This window comes from Drosophila willistoni (genome assembly GCF_018902025.1).
Source record: "Drosophila willistoni isolate 14030-0811.24 chromosome XR unlocalized genomic scaffold, UCI_dwil_1.1 Seg106, whole genome shotgun sequence".
Taxonomy (NCBI): domain Eukaryota; kingdom Metazoa; phylum Arthropoda; class Insecta; order Diptera; family Drosophilidae; genus Drosophila; species Drosophila willistoni.
Window position 1 is genome coordinate 349,500 of NW_025814055.1, and position 19,722 is coordinate 369,221.

The 19,722-nt window shown below is 37.7% G+C and overlaps 1 protein-coding gene across 1 annotated transcript; it reads left to right on the plus strand.

Annotated features, from left to right (window-relative positions):
* The first annotated feature begins 10,723 nt into the window (after positions 1-10,723).
* Positions 10,724-12,457, plus strand: LOC111519270. Its single transcript, XM_023179000.2, has 2 exons — positions 10,724-12,260; positions 12,316-12,457. Exon 1 carries the CDS (start codon positions 11,002-11,004, stop codon positions 11,704-11,706), a length of 705 nt encoding a protein of 234 aa, XP_023034768.1. The 5' UTR covers positions 10,724-11,001; the 3' UTR covers positions 11,707-12,260; positions 12,316-12,457.
* Positions 12,458-19,722: the final 7,265 nt, after the last annotated feature.

The window sequence follows — 19,722 nt, forward strand, 5'->3', positions numbered from 1 at the left end:
CCGAAGTCTGCGAGCTTTGCCATGTTCACTTTTGTATGTCTGTATTGGTAGCGTCACTCTTATATGTGTGTGTATGTGTGTATTTTAAACGTTTGACAAATTCTTAGAACTGCGTTAAAACACTTTTGTTTTTTTGTCTTTCAGATCTCACTTTAATTATTTTTCTTTAATTAATACTTTTACATAAATTTGTCTTCGTTATCTTATTCGTCGTTTTAGCACTTCTTACTAATTTTTCACATCATTTAGCTTAAGACTTCACATTTTTTAGTTAGGTTGAACCGTTATATTTTTCTTCGTTTAAGTAAGGTTGAGCCCCCATATTTGTGGGATTGGTGCCCACAAGAATTAGAATAGTTGTTATATTAAGTAGATTATTTATTAAATTAGGTAATTAATAACGGAACAATAGGTTTTGACATATAATGTATTGATTCATTTTACACACACGTCGTTCGTCGTTCGTCGTTTTCTCTAGACTCCCCGTTTTCACCTCTGCCTTGCCACCTCGACTTCTCTATCATTGCCACCTCGTCGATCAGCTGCTTCGGGAGTAGGTCTGGCCTTACAGCGTTACAATACCATCCCCACATGTATAACTTATCATATAAAGCTTTAAACCTTTAAAGCTCGCGCAGCGCACAGGTGATATCAAGCTTGAAAGTTGTCACTCGAGGCTTTGGTCCCACCAAGCTACAATTTCGCAGCTGATAGCAGCTTAAGCTTGATAGGTTTGAAGCCCGTATCCACGTGGCCCGATCAGTATCAAAGAGAACTCAAAAGGCACAACACGTAAAGAAAGCGGTTGATGCGAACACCTAATGAATGTAAAAATAGCCTAACCAATGAATAAATGAAAACGAAACCAAAAAAGACGAAATCATTAACTGGCGCCCAACGGAAAAACCCGTAACAACGGAAAACTGGAAACTACAGAAAAATCTTCGCAAACTTGGATAAATAAATAGAAATTCATCTGAAACTTTTGTAAGTGTTCTGCTCACTATCAATTTTCTCAAACACGTGCTGTGAAAATACGAAGAAAAAACATTTTTTTACTCTAACAATTATTTCAATTTTCGTTTCAATTAAAAAAAAAAAACATGAACTATAATTCTTGATGTTCGACTCTTCCTTGCTTGAACTAGAATATTTTTTCGAACAATTAATTTTGAACGAGATTAGCTTAAAAATGAATGCAGAGCAGGTTAGATTGTTAGTAGGGGAAGCTGTAGAAAATACACGAAAAGAGTTTGAAAACGAATTGAACAATATAAAAAATCAAATAAACGACATTGTTAATAAACCGACAGCAAAAAAATGGGTGTTGAGGAACCAATTGTCATTTACCTTACATTGCTATACGTAGCAACGCAAGGACTCATGAATGATCTTGCACATCTCACAATGCTTTTGTTTTTGTATTTTCTCTTAAGTTTTCTAGAATATACTGGCGCCAGTCTGGTATGCTCTGTCTCTGTCACTCGTTATAAACATATATGACCTACGTAGTTACGTAAGAATTGAAAATGTAGTAATAAGCAAGCAAACGAACGATCAAGACGTGTTCTAGCAGTGGCAGACACAGTTCAGTAACATTGAAGTAAAAATAAAATAAAGTTCTTATGAGATATTAAACAGAGTGGTTTATTGTTCATCATAATTTGGTCCTTCGAGCCGGATCGTTGGGCATTGTTTGTTTGTTACTCATTGCTTAATAATTTGTTGCAACGTGGTTGCAATTATTTGTTAACCTCAAAGTTAGTAGTCGATAGTTCTGGCCTACTATCGAATAGGCAATCGTGTGCTTATTGGAAAAAGCGCGGACAAACGGTGGCGCCACTCGCCTGTCGGTATCTGTTATCGATATACTCGAGAGATCGTGAGGGATCACATCTCTAGGAGAAACACGCGTCTTGAAATTTTTGGTCCACACAAGCAGTGGAGATTTCTTGGTACTTCATCATGGAGGAAATGAAAACATTCATAAAGGCCAGAGGAAGATTGAAGACTACCATTACCCGCATATATGGATATGCAGAGAATCCTGCACAGGATGCCGACGTCTTCACAATTGACACCAAATTGGAAACTTTGTCCAATGCGTGGAACGAGTTCGTGAAGTCTGGCGACGAATTGGCCAAATACGACAAACTAGAGGGTTATGTAGACCCTACCGAAGACTTCGGGATATACGAGGAGAAATATGAAATAGCAAATGCCCGCCTTAAGGCTTTACGAGCTGCCTTGGCTACGTCTGGCAAGTTGGAAGAAATCGGCGCGGCTGGTAACGATGGTTCGCTCTTCCAAGGAATTCTGCAACAAATGCAGAATCAACAGCAACAACTACAACTCCAGATGCAACGTCAAATGGAGCAGCAGCAACTATTGGTTGAGAGATTGCTTTCACCACAGCAATCTTCGTTTTCGTCAGGCTCACAGTCGATTGCAGCACCGGCAACAAGAGATTGTGAGTTACCGAAAATCAACATCAAGCCCTTCAGTGGATGTTACAAGGAATGGCATATCTTTAAAGACCTGTTTGAGAGTACCATTCACGGAAAGACAACCTTGACGAATGTCCAAAAGTTTCATCACCTGAAGTCATGTGTCATAGAAGAAGCAGCGATACTCATCTAGCATTTGCCCGTAGTGGATGCAAATTACGACGCTGTATGGAAATCATTGAGTGATCGATATGAAAAGCCCCGTTACTTGGTGAATTTACTGATGGACACATTCACCGCCTTGCCAAAAGCTGTTGGGCAAAACTCATCATCGCTACGCGCTCTGACTTGCGGAGCCAGTGATGTTATTCGGGCTTTAGACGATTCTGGACAAACGGGCCGTGACTGTAGGCTCATATACTTGCTCATCAACAAGGTTGATGAGGCTACCCGACGTGCAGGGTAGCGAGGGGGGGTGTGTGGGGTGTGACACCCCCCCAAGTTTTTAGAGTCGACAATTTGTTTAAAACTAATCGGCTAATCAACAACTTTTGATTCTCAAAATCGAAAAATATATTTTTATTTTATAATTGTCGGCATGCATTCGATAATCAGAATATTGTATGATTGATTAACCCAGTTACGTTTATTAATTTATTTGTAGATTCAAAGTTATAACGTTTTTTACTTTGCATTTGGATATAATTGTATAATAATTAAGTGCTCTTGTAACATTTGAATTTTATTTTAAAAATCGGCGCATACAGTGTCTGCGCATGTTCATATCGATAATTCGTGAGATATCGAATTTTCGACATTCGATAATAATCGTTACGATCAGTACTATTGGAGTAATCTATTTTATTTTATTTTCGGTGGAGAAAAAATCTTTTAGTGTATTGTCGGAGCCACACAGCAATAATCGAGTGATATAATTTATTCTGATGATAGTATTTCGAAGGTAAGTTCTAAGTCCCGCAATCGCAAATATTACCATGCTTCATGAATTCTAACCTCAATGTTTACGAGTAAACAATCAAAACAAAATGTTCCGGAACTTGCTCAAGATTTCCTAATCCAATTATCCAAGAATGGTTTAAATTGACAGTTCAAAACGTTATGCTTAATTGTAGGTTGAAGGGAAATGTCTAAGCCGTCACGAAAAAGAATTAAATTGGAATGTGATGAATGTGGGAGTCAATTTGACGATGATTATAAAACTAGAAAACTTGAAAGACACTTTTTCAACATTTGCGTGTGTCCAGAAAGTTTTCCAAATTCCAATTGACAGAAAAAATGTCACAATGAATTCAATCGAATCCATTGTGCAATTAGAATCCTTTTATTTTAGCGAGGAACCAGAATGTTTGCTTCCTGAGTTGCAAATTCTTTTCGATTCATGTAAAGAGTGTACGAATTTTAAAGATATTTCGGAAGTTGTGTTTAAGTTGATTCCCTTAGCCTACAAACTCGTTTGTTTTATTTTGACTGCACCTGTAACATCAGCTTCTTGTGAACGATCATTTAGTAAATTGAAATTGGTTTTCAATCATTTGCGAACAACGATGGGAGATGATCGGTTGAATGCATTGATGCTACTTTATTCTTTAAACGATAAGGTAGACGACATAAACATTCACGAACTCGTAGAAAAATGGTCGTTATTGAAACACCGCAGAGTGAAAATTTAAATAGAATTGATCAACGAATAAAAGGAACTTAGAAATATTTGTCGTCCATTTCTGCGCAATGTTAGTTTTAGTTACACATTCATGTACGTACCAAATGCTGTAATGATAATTTTTGCCAAATTATCTTCAAAGAATAAATTCCTTATATACTGACCTTGTTTTATCGAAGTAAATTTATTTCTACCGCAAATCTACATGCTGTTGGCAAATACACGAGGTAAGTCGGCAATTCAATGAGAATCACCCCCCCCATTATCGACAACCTCGCTACGCCCCTGATCGTGTTCATCTAAAGCGGCTTCACCAAATCAGATGCATTAAAGAAAATGTAATACAAATATACTTGTGTCACAAAACAATTAACATAGCATATGACTAGAATTACAATCAGCTTCACGCGTTGTGGGAAAAACACTTCTAATTGTAAACTAACCCAAAACGATCACAACGGCAGAATGTCAAGTTGCCGACGCCGTGCCCAAAATAATAATTTTTCAACCCCCGAATACGTGGGTGTGACTCGTATTAGAATAAGACCGCCTTAAGAACAATTGTTACCTCCTAGAGCCTAAGATTTCCTATATAAACGTCGTACTTTTGCAAATAAAATCAGTTCATATTTTGAATTAAACGAATTAAGATTGGGTTATTTTCCTTCGCCCGGAATCCCTATTCATTTTGGTCCTTCGAGTAAAAGGAACTCTGTAGTTTTCCCCCACCAGTGGTAAGAGACTCAGAGATTGAATCAGCTCCTTAAAGTCTGGATTCTTATGCAAGTGTAAATGCTAAGATCAGCTATAGGCAGCAAAATAAAAAACTCTTGTTTTCCCCCACCAATGGTAAGAGACAGAGTATAATATAAAAGCAAAATATCGCTTAATAAATAAAAAATGCGACCGACCGAGTAAATAAAGGCAGTTTGGCTAGTCGAGCAACTGCAATAATTTCGGCGGCGGTAAAAAATTAAGTCCGGAGTTGGCTTGTAGCATATTCGAAGCCCAGATATCGAAAGTGAAAACAATATTAAAAAACAAATTAGTGTATATGTATACCCAAATATAGTTGCAAGTAGGCATAAAGAAAAATCAGCAAGCAACCATACAGTTGCAAAGAAGCAGTATGTCAACACGATAGTTGCGAAAGACGAAGAAGGCGAGCTGAGGCGAGACGAAATATAAAGAGGCGAGCAAACTATCGCTACCCATTGGCAGACAAGCAGCGGCAGACAACTCTACTTGGCGGACAACAGTGGCGAACGGTGTCTACAACAGGATCATCAGATAAGATATAAATTAAAATAGTTATAAGTAATTTTTGTATTATTATATACTTATATCGGTATCCTAATATACGCATAAGACAAAAATGTTCCCCACCAAAACTGAAAAATTGTTAGCGAAGCAACACGAGTTGCATAAAAGGTTAAAGAAGCTAGAAGAGTTAGATGCTAGTAAGTTTACTAGCAAGATTCTTAACGAAGTAAGTGAGATACGGAAGCTATGGATTAGTTACCATAGCCAAATGCTACAGAGTGGAGTAACCGAACCTTACTATTTCACAGATGGAAAGTATGAGGAAGGTTTAAATATGGCAGTCAGATTAATAACTATAGATAATTTAACAGAGCCATAATATATGTTAATAAGATCAATTATTTATGGGACAAAGTACAGGCGTACCGGGGTTTGACAAAAGATGCAAAATTAAAAATGCTATGGATGATTTAGAATTCGATGTCCAGAAACTAGTATCAGTGTTAGAAATGAAAATGAACGATCAGAAAAATTTGAAAGTTGAGAATGTTACCGTGAGAGGCGAACTACCGGTGTTGCCAAAAATACAGGTAGCCACATTTTCTGGTGAACCTAGAGAATGGGATCTGTTTGTGGAATTATTTGCGGAATTAATTGAAAAAAGAGAGGATTTAAGTCTGGCTCTTAAGTTCAATTACTTAAAATCCGCGTTAAAGGGCGAAGCAAGGAGCATGGTAACTCAGATATTGTCAGGTTCAGCTGACAATTATAGTGCCGCTTGGGAACTGTTAACCAAGCGGTATGAGAATAATCGGAGGGTATTTTCAGAACAATTAAGTCGGATTGTTGTTTTACCGATGATCAACAATGAGTCCGCAAAAAGTGTAAAGGGAGTGATTGACATAGTTAATGAGTCAATACACCTAATTAAAATAAAAGCAAATTTGTCCGATGAAGTTGACGTACTACTCGCACAACTCTTACCAAGGAAATTTGACAGATTGTAGAGTCTAATTGTATGAGAGTCAGATTAGAAAAACAAGACAGATCCAACTGCTATCTGATGTCATGGAATACTTGGAGCAAAGATATTGTTCGCTAAGTGCCATAAGCAAAGAAGAGAAAAAACCGCTACAAAGTGGGTCAAATAATGTGGTATTCGAAGATAAATGTCCGATTTGCAAAGTTGCCGGGAATAAAGCACATCGGTGCTATAAGTTTCTAGGTTTAACACCTATTGAAAGGTTTGAAATGGCCAAAAAAGTACAGCTTTGTACAAGATGCCAAGACCATTCAAGCAATAAAGGATGCACTAATGAAATGGTCTGTTCATTGTGCAGTAAAGGACACCATACCTTACTCAATTTTCAAGAAAAACAGGAGAGTATTAATACATGTGTAACGGCACAACCAACACTGTTGGCCACAGCTGTAATACAAGTAAAAAATGCAAATGGAGAATATAGGACTCTAAGAGCCCTTATTGATACTGGGTCACAGAGCACCATTTTGTCTGAACAGGCGGCTCCAAATATTAAAATAACCTAAAATTAAGCAATATACAGAAATAAGTAGTCAATAAAAGCCAAAAAATCAAAATATAAGGTAAAAATAGATGTAAAGTCACGAAATCCCTGAAGAGGACATCTTAAGATTGAGGCAATTGTGTTGCCAAAGTTGATGAAAGCTCTTCCGTTAAAAAAAGCAAACGTGGATATGTCAAAATGGCAAACTTACGTGCTAGCTGATCCTTCGTTTAATAAACCTGGAAAGGTTGATATTATAATGGGGGTAAACGTCTATATCCAAATCTTAAAAGAGGGAGTTACAAAAATTGATGGGCTACTAGGCCAAAATACTAAATTTGGTTGGATCGTCTCGGGATGCACCGAATCGAAAAAGTATAAATCTGTAGTGGCAACAACAATAGATGTCACAGGTTTTGAACAACGTTGGGAGAACAAGAAAGGTAAATATCAAAATTAAAAAAATACAATGCCAAACAAACTCAACAATTAAACTCAAGAAATAAATGTATGGTCCCCGGCAGGACCTCACATTGGAGGTAAAGTAAAAACTGGGGAAGAAAAATATCCCAGAGCCAGTACAAAATAAGAATATTCAGATGGCAATGGTTTAATTAAATAATGATAATTTAAAAAATAATGTCAAAAAAGAATCCGTTAAAAAATTGTCCGAGTCTGTATTAGAAAAAGAACAGGTATTGCAAAATAAAGGGGCAACATTATAACAGAATAACCGCTCAATTTCAGCTATCAGCGAAATGTCAAAACAGTGGAGCAAAAGCCACATTGGCTTAAACCGAAAGATAGAAGTAGTAGGTCTTTAATGTTTACACCATATAAAAAGGCTAGAAGTCAGAACAGTAATACACATCAGGAGTGGGTAGATATCTCTAAACAGAAATTGTAAAGCATTGGGCGATATTAGTAATTTGCCAAATACAATATAAAATTCAGTAGAAGCCTATTTAGTAAACCATACGGCGGAATAAGAAAGAATAGGAAGTCAGTCCAACATGTAGCTGGTTATGCTTCTCTAACAACAATTATCTTACTAATGGTAATATTAATAATAATAATTTGTTTAAGACAACTTAATAAAAATAAAAGAATCCCAATCGCCCCATTTGGCGGCCCCTCGCAGAATGTTTAAGAATAAACATCGTGTTCAGGGGCGAAGCGAGGGGGGGGGTGTGTGCGGTGTGACACCCCCCCAAGTTTTTAGAGTCGGCAATTTGTTTAAAACTAATCGGCTAATCAACAACTTCTGATTCTCAAAATCGAAAAATATATTTTTATTTTATAATTGTCGACATGCATTCGGTAATCAGGTTAGATGAAACTTCGAAAAGACCGCGTCACGTTACGTACCACAGTCCGGTCACTCAAAATGAATTCCTTCGACCTTTTAGGGTCTAAAACACAAGAAGCCATTGTAAGTGAAGTGAACAAAGCAGGTATTTTTTCTATCATGGCTGACACAACTCCAGAACTATCACATCAAGATCGACTCGCCATCAACATTCGGTACGTGCGTCAAACAGATGATAGATTAGTTCCCGTTGAAAGGCTTCTGAAAATGGATGTTGTCTTAACGAAAAAAACGGGGGAAGAGTTGTCCAATAAAATTGTATTTACACTTCAGTCACTCAATATCTCGACCAAAAACATTGTTTTTCAATCATACGACTTTCCTAATAACATGTCCGGTAAATATATTGGCACACAAAAAAAACTGTCCGAAAAATGTGAAAAAGAAATCCCTTACATTCCATTCCATGCCAAGATCATCGGACCAACACATTTGTTGAAACAGCATGCAATGCAAGTGTTTTGATTTCAGAGTTTTTCAATGTTTTAGAAGCTTTGTATGTATTTTTCTATGGTAGCACAAAACGTTTCCAAAGTTTAAGTGAAGAATTGAAAAGTATTAAAAATTTATTGCAATTGAAAAATTTGTCGAAAACTCGATGGACTGCTAGAGCTGAGTCAGTCAAAGCCATGTGGATTTCTTTTGAAGGAATTGTGGACGTTTTGAAAAATATGATAAACGATCCAGAATTTTTCGATTCTCGTACACGTACGTCCGCTTCTGGTTTGCTTAAAAAAATTCTGGATTTTGATTTTATCAGCTCGTTATTTTTTTGCAAAAATGTCATGTTCAAAGTCAAACATTTGACGGAAAATTTGTAGGCAGTAGAATTGAACGTCATTGATGCTTCTTTATTGATTCAAAGTACAAGCGCATCATTTGAACAAATGGACGATGACGACCAGATCAATGCATTGATAAATAGCTCGGCTGTATTTGCTGAAAAATTGAAGATTAATCCTCGAGACGATTTTTCGAAACGTCACAGAACGCGTCGTGTACCAAAAAAGTATGATGCAAATCCAGAAACAGCTCACAATTTTGATTTCTTGACATTTTATCGAAAGAATTCAGGACTGTGCTTCAAGTTTTCAACAATTGCATTCAAGAAAACTTGAAAGACACTTTTCCAACATTTGCGTGTGTCCAGAAAGTTTTCCAAATTCCAATTGACAAAAAATGTCACAATGAATTCAATCGAATCCATTGTGCAATTAGAACCCTTTTATTTTAGCGAGGAACCAGAATGTTTGCTTCCTGAGTTGCAAATTCTTTTCGATTCATGTAAAGAGTGTACGAATTTCAAAGATATTTCGGAAGTTGTGTTTAAGTTGAAACATGTGATTCCCTTAGCCTACAAACTCGTTTGTTTTATTTTGACTGCTCCTGTAACATCAGCTTCTTGTGAACGATCATTTAGTAAATTGAAATTGGTTTTCAATCATTTGCGAACAACGATGGGAGATGATCGGTTGAATGCATTGATGCTACTTTATTCTTTAAACGATAAGGTAGACGACATAAACATTCACGAACTCGTAGAAAAATGGTCGTTATTGAAACACCGCAGAGTGAAAATTTAAATAGAATTGATCAACGAATAAAAGGAACTTAGAAATATTTGTCGTCCATTTCTGCGCAATGTTAGTTTTAGTTACACATTCATGTACGTACCAAATGCTGTAATGATAATTTTTGCCAAATTATCTTCAAAGAATAAATTCCTTATATACTGACCTTGTTTTATCGAAGAAAATTTATTTCTACCGCAAATCTACATGCTGTTGGCAAATACACGAGGTAAGTCGGCAATTCAATGAGAATCCCCCCCCCCTACTGCCTTGGTACACGTCCGAAATTCTCAAGGAGCCTTGCTGACGTGCCGTATTTTATTGGATAGCGCCTCAGACTTGTCATTCATTTCGAAACGGTGCGTACAGACGTTGGGGCTTGCACGTTCGCCATTTCGAGTTGCCACATCGGGCATCTCAGACGTCAAGGCGGGAATAACCAGAGGTTTCTGCTTTCTCCAGATGATGTCTCGTGTGTCGAGTCATTGCATCGATATGAAAGCTCACATTTTAGGAAAGATCACCTCACCATTGGCACGTGAAAACATTGATGCTTCATCACTGTCGGAATTTAATGGATACCAAATGGCTGACCCTGACTTCAGAACTAACGCTTCAATCGACATTTTGCTGGGCAATGATTGCATTTGGTTAGTTCTCACCAGAGAGAAGTTATGCGATGGTCAAGGGCACCCTATTGCAGTTAACACCATATTTGGATGGGTAATCACATCGGTGTACACTTCAAGATTGCAAACATCATCTACGTCATTGCTCACTACGGTTAATATAGATGGACTACTGTGTAGTAGGCTACATATAAATCCCCTGGTCTACGTATGTATATAATACTTATTTACTTACTTTAATAATAACGCTAATCCAATACATATATAAGAGAACCCCATTGTATAAGCGATAACCTGTATTATGTAGCGATTAAGCTATATCGATATCAACGCTGTGATATCGATGACTTTTAAAAGAGACAACGCTGATACCTTCTTCCGTTCTAAAAAGCTGGCAGCGACCAGACGTGCATTTGAGAAAAAACATTAATTATTAAGCCATCCATTGTGAATTAATATAAAAGCTGAGAAAACATTTATAACTCTTACAATCTCAGAAGTGGTTCTTACTCGCCATGAACGAAGTTAACTTTAATTTGTGTTCCGTAGTGCTTAAAAAGCAGTGGCTACAGAGTCTCGGTCTGCCAACAACGGGCACTAGAGCTGAAATTATGGCCCGTCTGCTTGAAATTCCTCTAGAGCAGCGTGGAAGTCCACCGGAGTCTCAGCAAGCTGAAAACGTTGAGCAGGAGGGAAATCGTGATCAGCCCCTAGCTCAACATGTGGATGCGGAGCTCCCGCATGAGGAGGAGACTGAAGCTGTCGAACAACAAATCAGCGCTCAGCCAGAACAAATGGAAGCATTAAGCGATGAAGCTGCAACATTGGTACAGTTACGTGAAGAACTCAATGCTACCAGAATCATGCTACAAAAGTTGTGTCTCGAGGTCTCAGATCGAGCACAGGGCAATCTTACAGTCGATTGCCTTGACAGCATTAATGACGTCAACATCCACAGTGGCAACGCTGTAAAAGATACCAACTGCAGTGGCAACGCTGGAAATATCAACGACCACATTGGCACCGCCAAATATAGTAGTGTTGAACAGCGATACAACCAAATGATAAACAAGTTATTGATTTCACCAGCAGCAGCTCTGTCGCTATGGATTATAATGGGGACACTTGTGTTCGCGCTTGGATTTCTCAGATGCAAAATATTTCGCAAATACATAACTTGGATGTTGTATGCATGCGGATGCTGTTTATCGCTAAACTAAAGGGTAAAGCACAACAGTGGCTGCACAACAGTGCGACACGTATTCTCGAGCCGGTCGATCAGCTGTTTGACCAACTTTACTTGGCATTTGGAAATAAAACGTCGAAAGCTGAGGCTAGAAGCAAATTTCAGAATCGCAAGTGGCTAGCCGCGAGAATTTTGGTTCTTATTTTGATGAAAAGATGAGGCTGGCTGATGACATCAACATCGATATGGAGGAACTGTTGGAGTGCATCAATGTAGGGATATCATCCAAAAGTTTGCGCGATCAAGCACGTATCCAGTGTTTTTCGGATCCAAGGCAAATCCTTCAGGCGTTTTCATAAGTGCGGCTACCGGAGTTAAAGAAACATCCTATTCCAAAACAATCGGGCAGAGAGTCTTATAACGGCGCCAATAAGGATGTGCGTTGCGTGAATTGCAATTCCAAGGGTCATCTAGCAGTTGATTGCCGTAAACCGAAAAAGGGAGCGAGGATCTTGCTACGCTTGTGGTGCTTTTGGCCATTTTGTTGCCCAATGTCCGGAGAGGAAGAGTGCGACTGGCAACCAATATGTAAGAATATTCAATATATATTTTTGGCAAAATTCTAGATCTCCATTAATTGCAGCGTGCCTCCTAGATTCTGGAAGCTCTATTTCTTTTGTTAAAAAACGTCATATATCAAGTCACCTAACACTGGAGCCAGTATTGAAAGAATATTTCGGTTTAAATCAAACCCAATTAAACATATTTGGAAAAACTTTATGTTATGTATTGAAAGGATCAATAAAATGTTATTTTTATTTAAATGTAGTAGTAAATGAGTCTATGAGTCACGATGTAGTTCTTGGAAGAGATTTTTTAACGGCATGTAATTTGAAATTTAATCTAAACGCACTGAAATTGGTTACAGTACAAAAAGTGGAGACTGAAAACAGAGAAGATACAAATAATTCTAACTTAAACTATAGTAAACAGTTAGATGAGACAGTTACAAAACAGTTTGATGAAACAGTTAGTAAACAAGTAGATAAAATAGTAGGTAAACAGTTAGATGAAACAGTTAGTATAGAATTAAATAAAACAGATAGTACAGAGTTAGAGGAAAAAGATAGGATACAGTCTGATAGGACGTTAAATGAGCAGAGACACGAAATACTTACTATTCAATCAAATAAAAAATTTATCGAGGAAGAGTTAGAAAAAGTCGTCAATGACTTATCAAATATTAATTACACTGAAGACACAATTGATGATTATAATTGGGACGGAAAACTGAATTATGATAACAAATGTAAACTAAGACAAATAATTAAAATTTATTCCTTAAATGCGACATTCCCAGAAGAGCCAATGACTAGATGTGAAATCAAATTAAATTTAGAAAAATCGAAACCCTTTAGTTGTTCTCCCAGACGCCTTTCATATACAGAAAAAGATCAATTGCAAATATTATTAGATGATTATTTAAAAAAAGGAATTATACAGCCGAGTGAGTCGGAGTACGCGTCACCAATCGTTTTATTAAAAAAGAAAACAGGAGATATTCGCTTGTGTATTGACTTTAGAAAACTAAATAAAGTTTTAATTAAAGACAATTATCCATTACCACTGATAGATGACCTACTTGACAAATTAGTAAATAAAACGGTGTTCACAAAATTAGATCTTAAAAATGGATACTTTCATGTGTATGTAAACAAGGAATCTATTAAGTACACTTCGTTTGTCACTCCGTTAGGGCAATACGAATTTTTAAGAATGCCCATGGGATTAAAAAATTCGCCAGCTGTGTTTCAACGCTTTATAAATAAGATATTTTGTGATATGATTAAAGACAACAAGTTAGTTGTGTATCAGCTTAAGGCCTAGTAGCTATAGCTAGTAAGAAGATTGGCTTTAATTTACAATCACTGCCCAATCACAGTATAAATAAATAAATAAATAGTTGTGTATATGGACGATTTAAAAATGAAAACTTAGATGAAAACTTAAATGAACACTTAGAAACTCTAAAGGAAGTTTTTATAAGATTAGCTAAGAATAAATTAGAGCTACGTTTGGACAAATGTGAATTTATGAAGTCCTGTGTCAAATATTTAGGTTATCAAATATCAAGTGAAGGTATAAAAACAGATCATAAAGGAATGGAAGCGATAAAAAATTTTCCAATACCTGAAAAGGCACAGGCTGTTCAAAGTTTTCTTGGGTTATGCTCGTACTTTCGTAGATTTATTAATGATTTTTCTATTTTAGCGAAACCGTTATATGATCTTTTCAAAATGGAAAAAGAATTTGTGTTTCAAGAAAAAGAATTAAATTGTTTTTTACTGCTCAAAGAAAAACTTATGAATGCACCGGTGTTGGCAATTTACGATTACAAGGATGAGGTTGAATTGCATTGCGATGCCAGTGCTTTAGGATTCGGAGCAGTGTTACTTCAGAAAAAATCAGACAAATTGTTGCATCCTATATCCTATTTTTCAAAACGAACAACCGGAGCAGAAGAAAAGTATCACCAGGGTTTGAAAACTGTGAAAACTGTCAACAGTTTTGCTGTGTGCTGTTGCTTCTGCCTCGGAAACTATGAACAGTCGAAGCAAAAGCAACAGCAAAAAACCGAATTCAGAAAATCTGACAGCAAAATCAGCAGCAAATAACCGAAATAGAAAATTTTGACAGCAGCAGCAAACAGCAAAAATCCGAAAGCAAAAAACCCGACAGCAGCAGCAATAGCAAAAACCCGAAACAGATTGCTTTGATAGCAACAGCCAAGTTATACATTTTAATACTAGGAACTGTTCCGACTGTTGCTATTGGCCAAATTCGGAAGTCGACGAAAGCAGCAGTCGGAAAAATAGTCGCAGCATACTACTTGCTTCTTGATTTTTGGCCTACTTTGATTTTGCCTATACATACATATATATAAAAGTACACATACTCATGTATGTATGTATAGGTAAAATCAAAGTAGGCCAAAAATCAAGAAGCAAGTAGTATGCTGCGACTATTTTTCCGACTGCTGCTTTCGTCGACTTCCGAATTTGGCCAATAGCAACAGTCGGAACAGTTCCTAGTATTAAAATGTATAACTTTGCTGTTGCTATCAAAGCAATCTGTTTCGGGTTTTTGCTATTGCTGCTGCTGTCGGGTTTTTTGCTTTCGGATTTTTGCTGTTTGCTGATGCTGTCAAAATTTTCTATTTCGGTTATTTGCTGCTGATTTTGCTGTCAGATTTTCTGATTTCGGTTTTTTCGGAAGCAAAAGCAACACAAAGTATTTGTTTTCACATTTGATAAACAGTCACAGCAATGAATAGCATAAAATTTATGACTTTTGCTAATTCGACTACAGCAATTCAAACACTGAGTATCACAGCTTTGAGTTAGAAACTCTTGCAATCATTTATGCCTTACGCAGATTTCGTATTTACCTTCAAGGTAAACGCTTTAAGATTATGACAGATTGTAATTCTTTAACACTGACATTAAACAAAGTTGAACTTAACCCTAGAATTGCTAGATGGGCGTTAGAGCTTCAAAACTATGATTATGAATTGATTTATAGGCCCGGAAACAAAATGCAGCATGTAGATGCTTTGAGCAGATGTACAAATGTTATGGTAGTTGAAACAACAAGTTTTGAAGATAACCTAATAATTTGCCAATCAAAGGATCCTAAAATTCAAAACTTAAGGAAATTATTAGAGAAGGCTGAACACAAATTGTATGGGATGAGAAATGGAGTGATTTATAGAAAAGCAAATGATGGTAGACTTATCTTTTATGTTCCAGAAAATATGGAAGAGCATGTGTTGTATAGGTATCACAATGAAATAGGACATATAGGGAGAGACAAAATGATTGATTTAATTAATAAAAGTTACTGGTTCGCAAACCTCAAAGACAAATGTACTAGTCATATTGAAAACTGTCTTAAATGCATTGGCTATTCTCCAAGATCTGGAAAAGAACAAGGTTTCTTGCATTGTATACCTAAAGGCAATAGACCATTTGAATTGATTCACATTGATCATTATGGGCCAGTGAGTGCTGGTAGAGCAAAAAAGCATATATTCGTGGTTGTAGATGGGTTTACGAAATTCGTACGATTATATACGACGAAAACAACCAGTACTAAAGAAGTTTTGTCAAGTCTTAAAGATTATTTTAGAACATATAGTAAACCAAAGTGCGTTATTTCTGATAGAGGTAGTTGTTTTACTTCAAGTGAGTTCGAGGAGTTTATAGAAAACTATACCATTAAACAAATTAAAATCGCGACCGGATCTCCCCAAGCAAACGGACAGGTAGAAAGAATTAACAGAAGTCTAGGCCCGATGCAAAATTAGTTGAACCTGAGAAAGGATTGCATTGGGATTTAGTGGTAGAACAGGTGGAGTATGCAATGAACAATACACAGCATCGAAGTGTAAAACAATTGCCAAGTATTATGTTGTTTGGAACGTCACAAAGGGGGCGAATAGTAGATGAATTAAAAGAGAAACTAGAATTGATAAATCAAGACACCAAGCAGAAGAGTTTAACAGAAATCAGGAATGAGGCAATTGAGGCTCAAAATAATGCTCAGTCCTACAACAAAACTTATTATGATAAAAGCAAACGAAAGCCAAAAAAATTTAAGCAAGGAGACTATGTTATGGTAAAAAAAATGGATAGCACAGTTGGTACGTCAAGGAAACTAATTCCAAAGAATAAAGGACCTTACCGAATAGAAAAAATTTTAAAAAATGATAGATTTTTACTTAAAGATGTGGAAGGTTTTCAAGTATCTCGTAACCCATATCAGGGCGTGTGGAACATTCAGAATATAAGACACTAGATCCAAAAATGAAGATCAAATTTAAGATGTGAAGAAAAATATAAAAATATTAAATGTATTACTATGTTACTTAATAATTAGAAAATATACATATGTATCAATATATAGAAATAAGTTAAGATTACGTGATCAGGAGATCCAAATGTCAGAATGGCCGAGTTGTAGTAGGCTACATATAAATCCCCTGGTCTACGTATGTATATAATACTTATTTACTTACTTTAATAATAACGCTAATCCAATACAAGAACCCTATTGTATAAGCGATAACCTGTATTATGTAGCGATTAAGCTATATCGATATCAACGCTGTGATATCGATGACTTTTAAAAGAGACAACGCTGATACCTTCTTCCGTTCTAAAAAGCTGGCAGCGACCAGACGTGCATTTGAGAAAAAACATTAATTATTAAGCCATCCATTGTGAATTAATATAAAAGCTGAGAAAACAATAAACATTTATAACTCTTACAACTGCAAAGATTTTGGGAACTAGAGGAAGTTCCATCACATACAACTGTAAACGAAGAGGATGAAAAGGTCGAAACGCACTTCCGGTCTACCCACAACCCCAACTCGAATGGAAGATACATAGTCGATTTGCCCTTCAAGGAACAAAACCCACAATTTGCGGATACATTTCAAGGAGCGAGATCGCGCTTTCTCGCAGTCGAGCGTCGTCGAATGAAGGATGCCAGCTTGAAGTTAAAATATACTCAGTTTATGAGAGAGTATATCCAGCTGGGTCACATGAAGGAAGTAGCTGCAGACGAAGCCACAAACGTATGTAAGAAGTCATTCTATTTGCCACACCATCCAGTCATAGGTGCCAAGCTGCGGGTGGTGTTCGATGGAAAATTCGTATTTTCTGCGGACATCGTCAAAATGTTCAGACAGATTTTAGTGGCCCCTGAAGATCAGAATTTTCAACGAATCCTTTGGAGAGAAGACCCTGAGGAACCATTGAAGCATTACAAGCTGACCACAGTCACCTATGGCACGGCATGTGCACCGTTTCTGGCAGTTAGAGTGCTGGAACAACTGGCAACTGATCACGAATACGAGTTTCCAAGGGCAGCTAGGATACTTTTAGATGATTTCTACGTCGATGACGTACTGACAGGAGCCATGAACGAACAAGAACTGCTCGACGTTAAGGAAGAGCTGATACTCCTTATGTCACGGGCACAATTGGAGCTAAGCAAATGGGTCTCGAATAGTAAACGAATTGCCAGCAAAGAGGGAAATGAAATCGATTTCTCAAAGATGGCAGCAAAGGTGCTTGGGTTGCATTGGCGTCCTAGAGAAGACGTCCTAACATATAAGGTTTCATTATCGGAACATATGACTTGTACGAAGCGACAAGTGCTGTCTGACACGGCACGCATCTTTGACCCATTCGGCATTTTGGCGCCAGTGGTGATCAAGTTTAAAATTCTGCTCCAAGAATTATGGCTGCTTAATCTGGATTGGGACTCGGAATTGCCAGCGAAGCAAGCGCACTTATGGCAAACATTCAGAAAGGACATTTTCACGTTAAGGAACCTGAAGATACCACGATTTGTAGACAATCAACCCGATGACATCGAGCTGCATGGATTTTCAGATGCTTCGTTAAAGGCTTACTCTGCTGTCATTTACAACCGTGTGACACACCTAGATGGAAGCATCGGAGTGGCACTCATTGCAGCTAAAACAAGAGTTTCACCATTAAAGCAGAAGTCGTTGCCACGATTGGAACTTTGCGGAGCTCTACTATTAGCTCGTTTATTCCAAGCAGTAAAGACTGGTCTGCGCCAGAAGGATGTTATGGACCGATTCTAAAATCGTTTTGTCATGGCTTTCGCATCAACCCTGTAAACTTAAAACATTTGTTGCCAACCGAACGGCAGAAGTACTAGAGACCATACCACGTAGCGCTTAGAGACATGTCAGCGAGAGCAAGAGAATCCTGCGGATTGTGCATCACGAGGCATGCTAGCGAGTGACTTAATTAACTTTGATCTATGGTGGAAGGGACCATCTTGGCTGCACGACTGTACACTATACTTAGAGACAATGAATAGACCACCTACTTGCTTCTCAATTCTCAAGCCAGCAGCAGAAATTGAGTTCAAAACCAAAGTCTTGACAACCATTTCGACGGATATTCAGGATTCCCCATTTGAGGTACTATTCGGAAGGACATCATCTTGGATCAGACTGGTTCGAGTGGTCGCATATGTATTCCGCTTCGTTCATCGAATCAAATCAAGCAAGTCTAAATATTCAGGACCTCTGAAGTTCGATGAAATTACCAGAGCAAGGAAGTTTTGCCTACGACAGGCACAAAATCAATTCAATGACGATAGACAGCTTCTTTTGAGGAAGCAACCTTTGGAGCGACGATCAATTTTAAGCAAACCATCTCCCTTCGTTGACGAAGATGGAATTATACGTGTGGGTGAATGTTTGGAAAGGTCGCAATTGCCTGCAGATGCCAAGCATCCAGTAGTTTTGCCTAAACAACATCGCCTTGTGGAATTGCTGCTGAAACATGAGCATAAAGTTCATCCAGGAGTTTCAGCAATGTTTGTAATAATTCGCCAGAAATATTGGATCATTGGCGCACGAAATCTTATTCGACGCATCACACATGAGTGTTTCAACTGTTTTAGACAGCGCCATCATACAGCACATCAGTTTATGGCCAATTTACCGGCTGTTCGAGTGCGACAAGCCTTTCCATTTGAGCATACTGGATGCGATTATGCTGGACCTATCTTGCTGAAGGTTCACAAGGGACGAAACCCCAGGAAGGAAAAGGGCTACATTTGCCTGTTTGTATGTATGGTTACTTCAGCTCTTCATCTGGAGCTGGCCACTGATCTCAGCACCGACACATTCTTGGCGGCATTAAAACGTTTTATGGCTCGTCGTGGGAAATGCTCCCAAATGTATAGCGATAACGGGCGCAACTTTGTTGGCGCAAAGCGTGCACTAGACGAAATGGTACAGCTTCTCGCTTCACGCGAGCACAATGACGTCGTTTCGAAAGCGCTTGCGGATCAAGGTATCAAATGGAATTTTATTCCTCCATATTCACCACACTGGGGTGGTAAGTGGGAGTCGGCAGTACGCTCGGTTAAGCTGCATTTGCGACGTGTAATAGAAACCAACGTCCTTACCTTTGGGCAGATGTACACACTGCTC

Excerpts from the sequence above, each read along its gene's own strand:
- LOC111519270 (XM_023179000.2), top strand. The coding sequence starts at position 11,002 with ATGAACGAAGTTAACTTTAATTTGTGTTCCGTAGTGCTTAAAAAGCAG.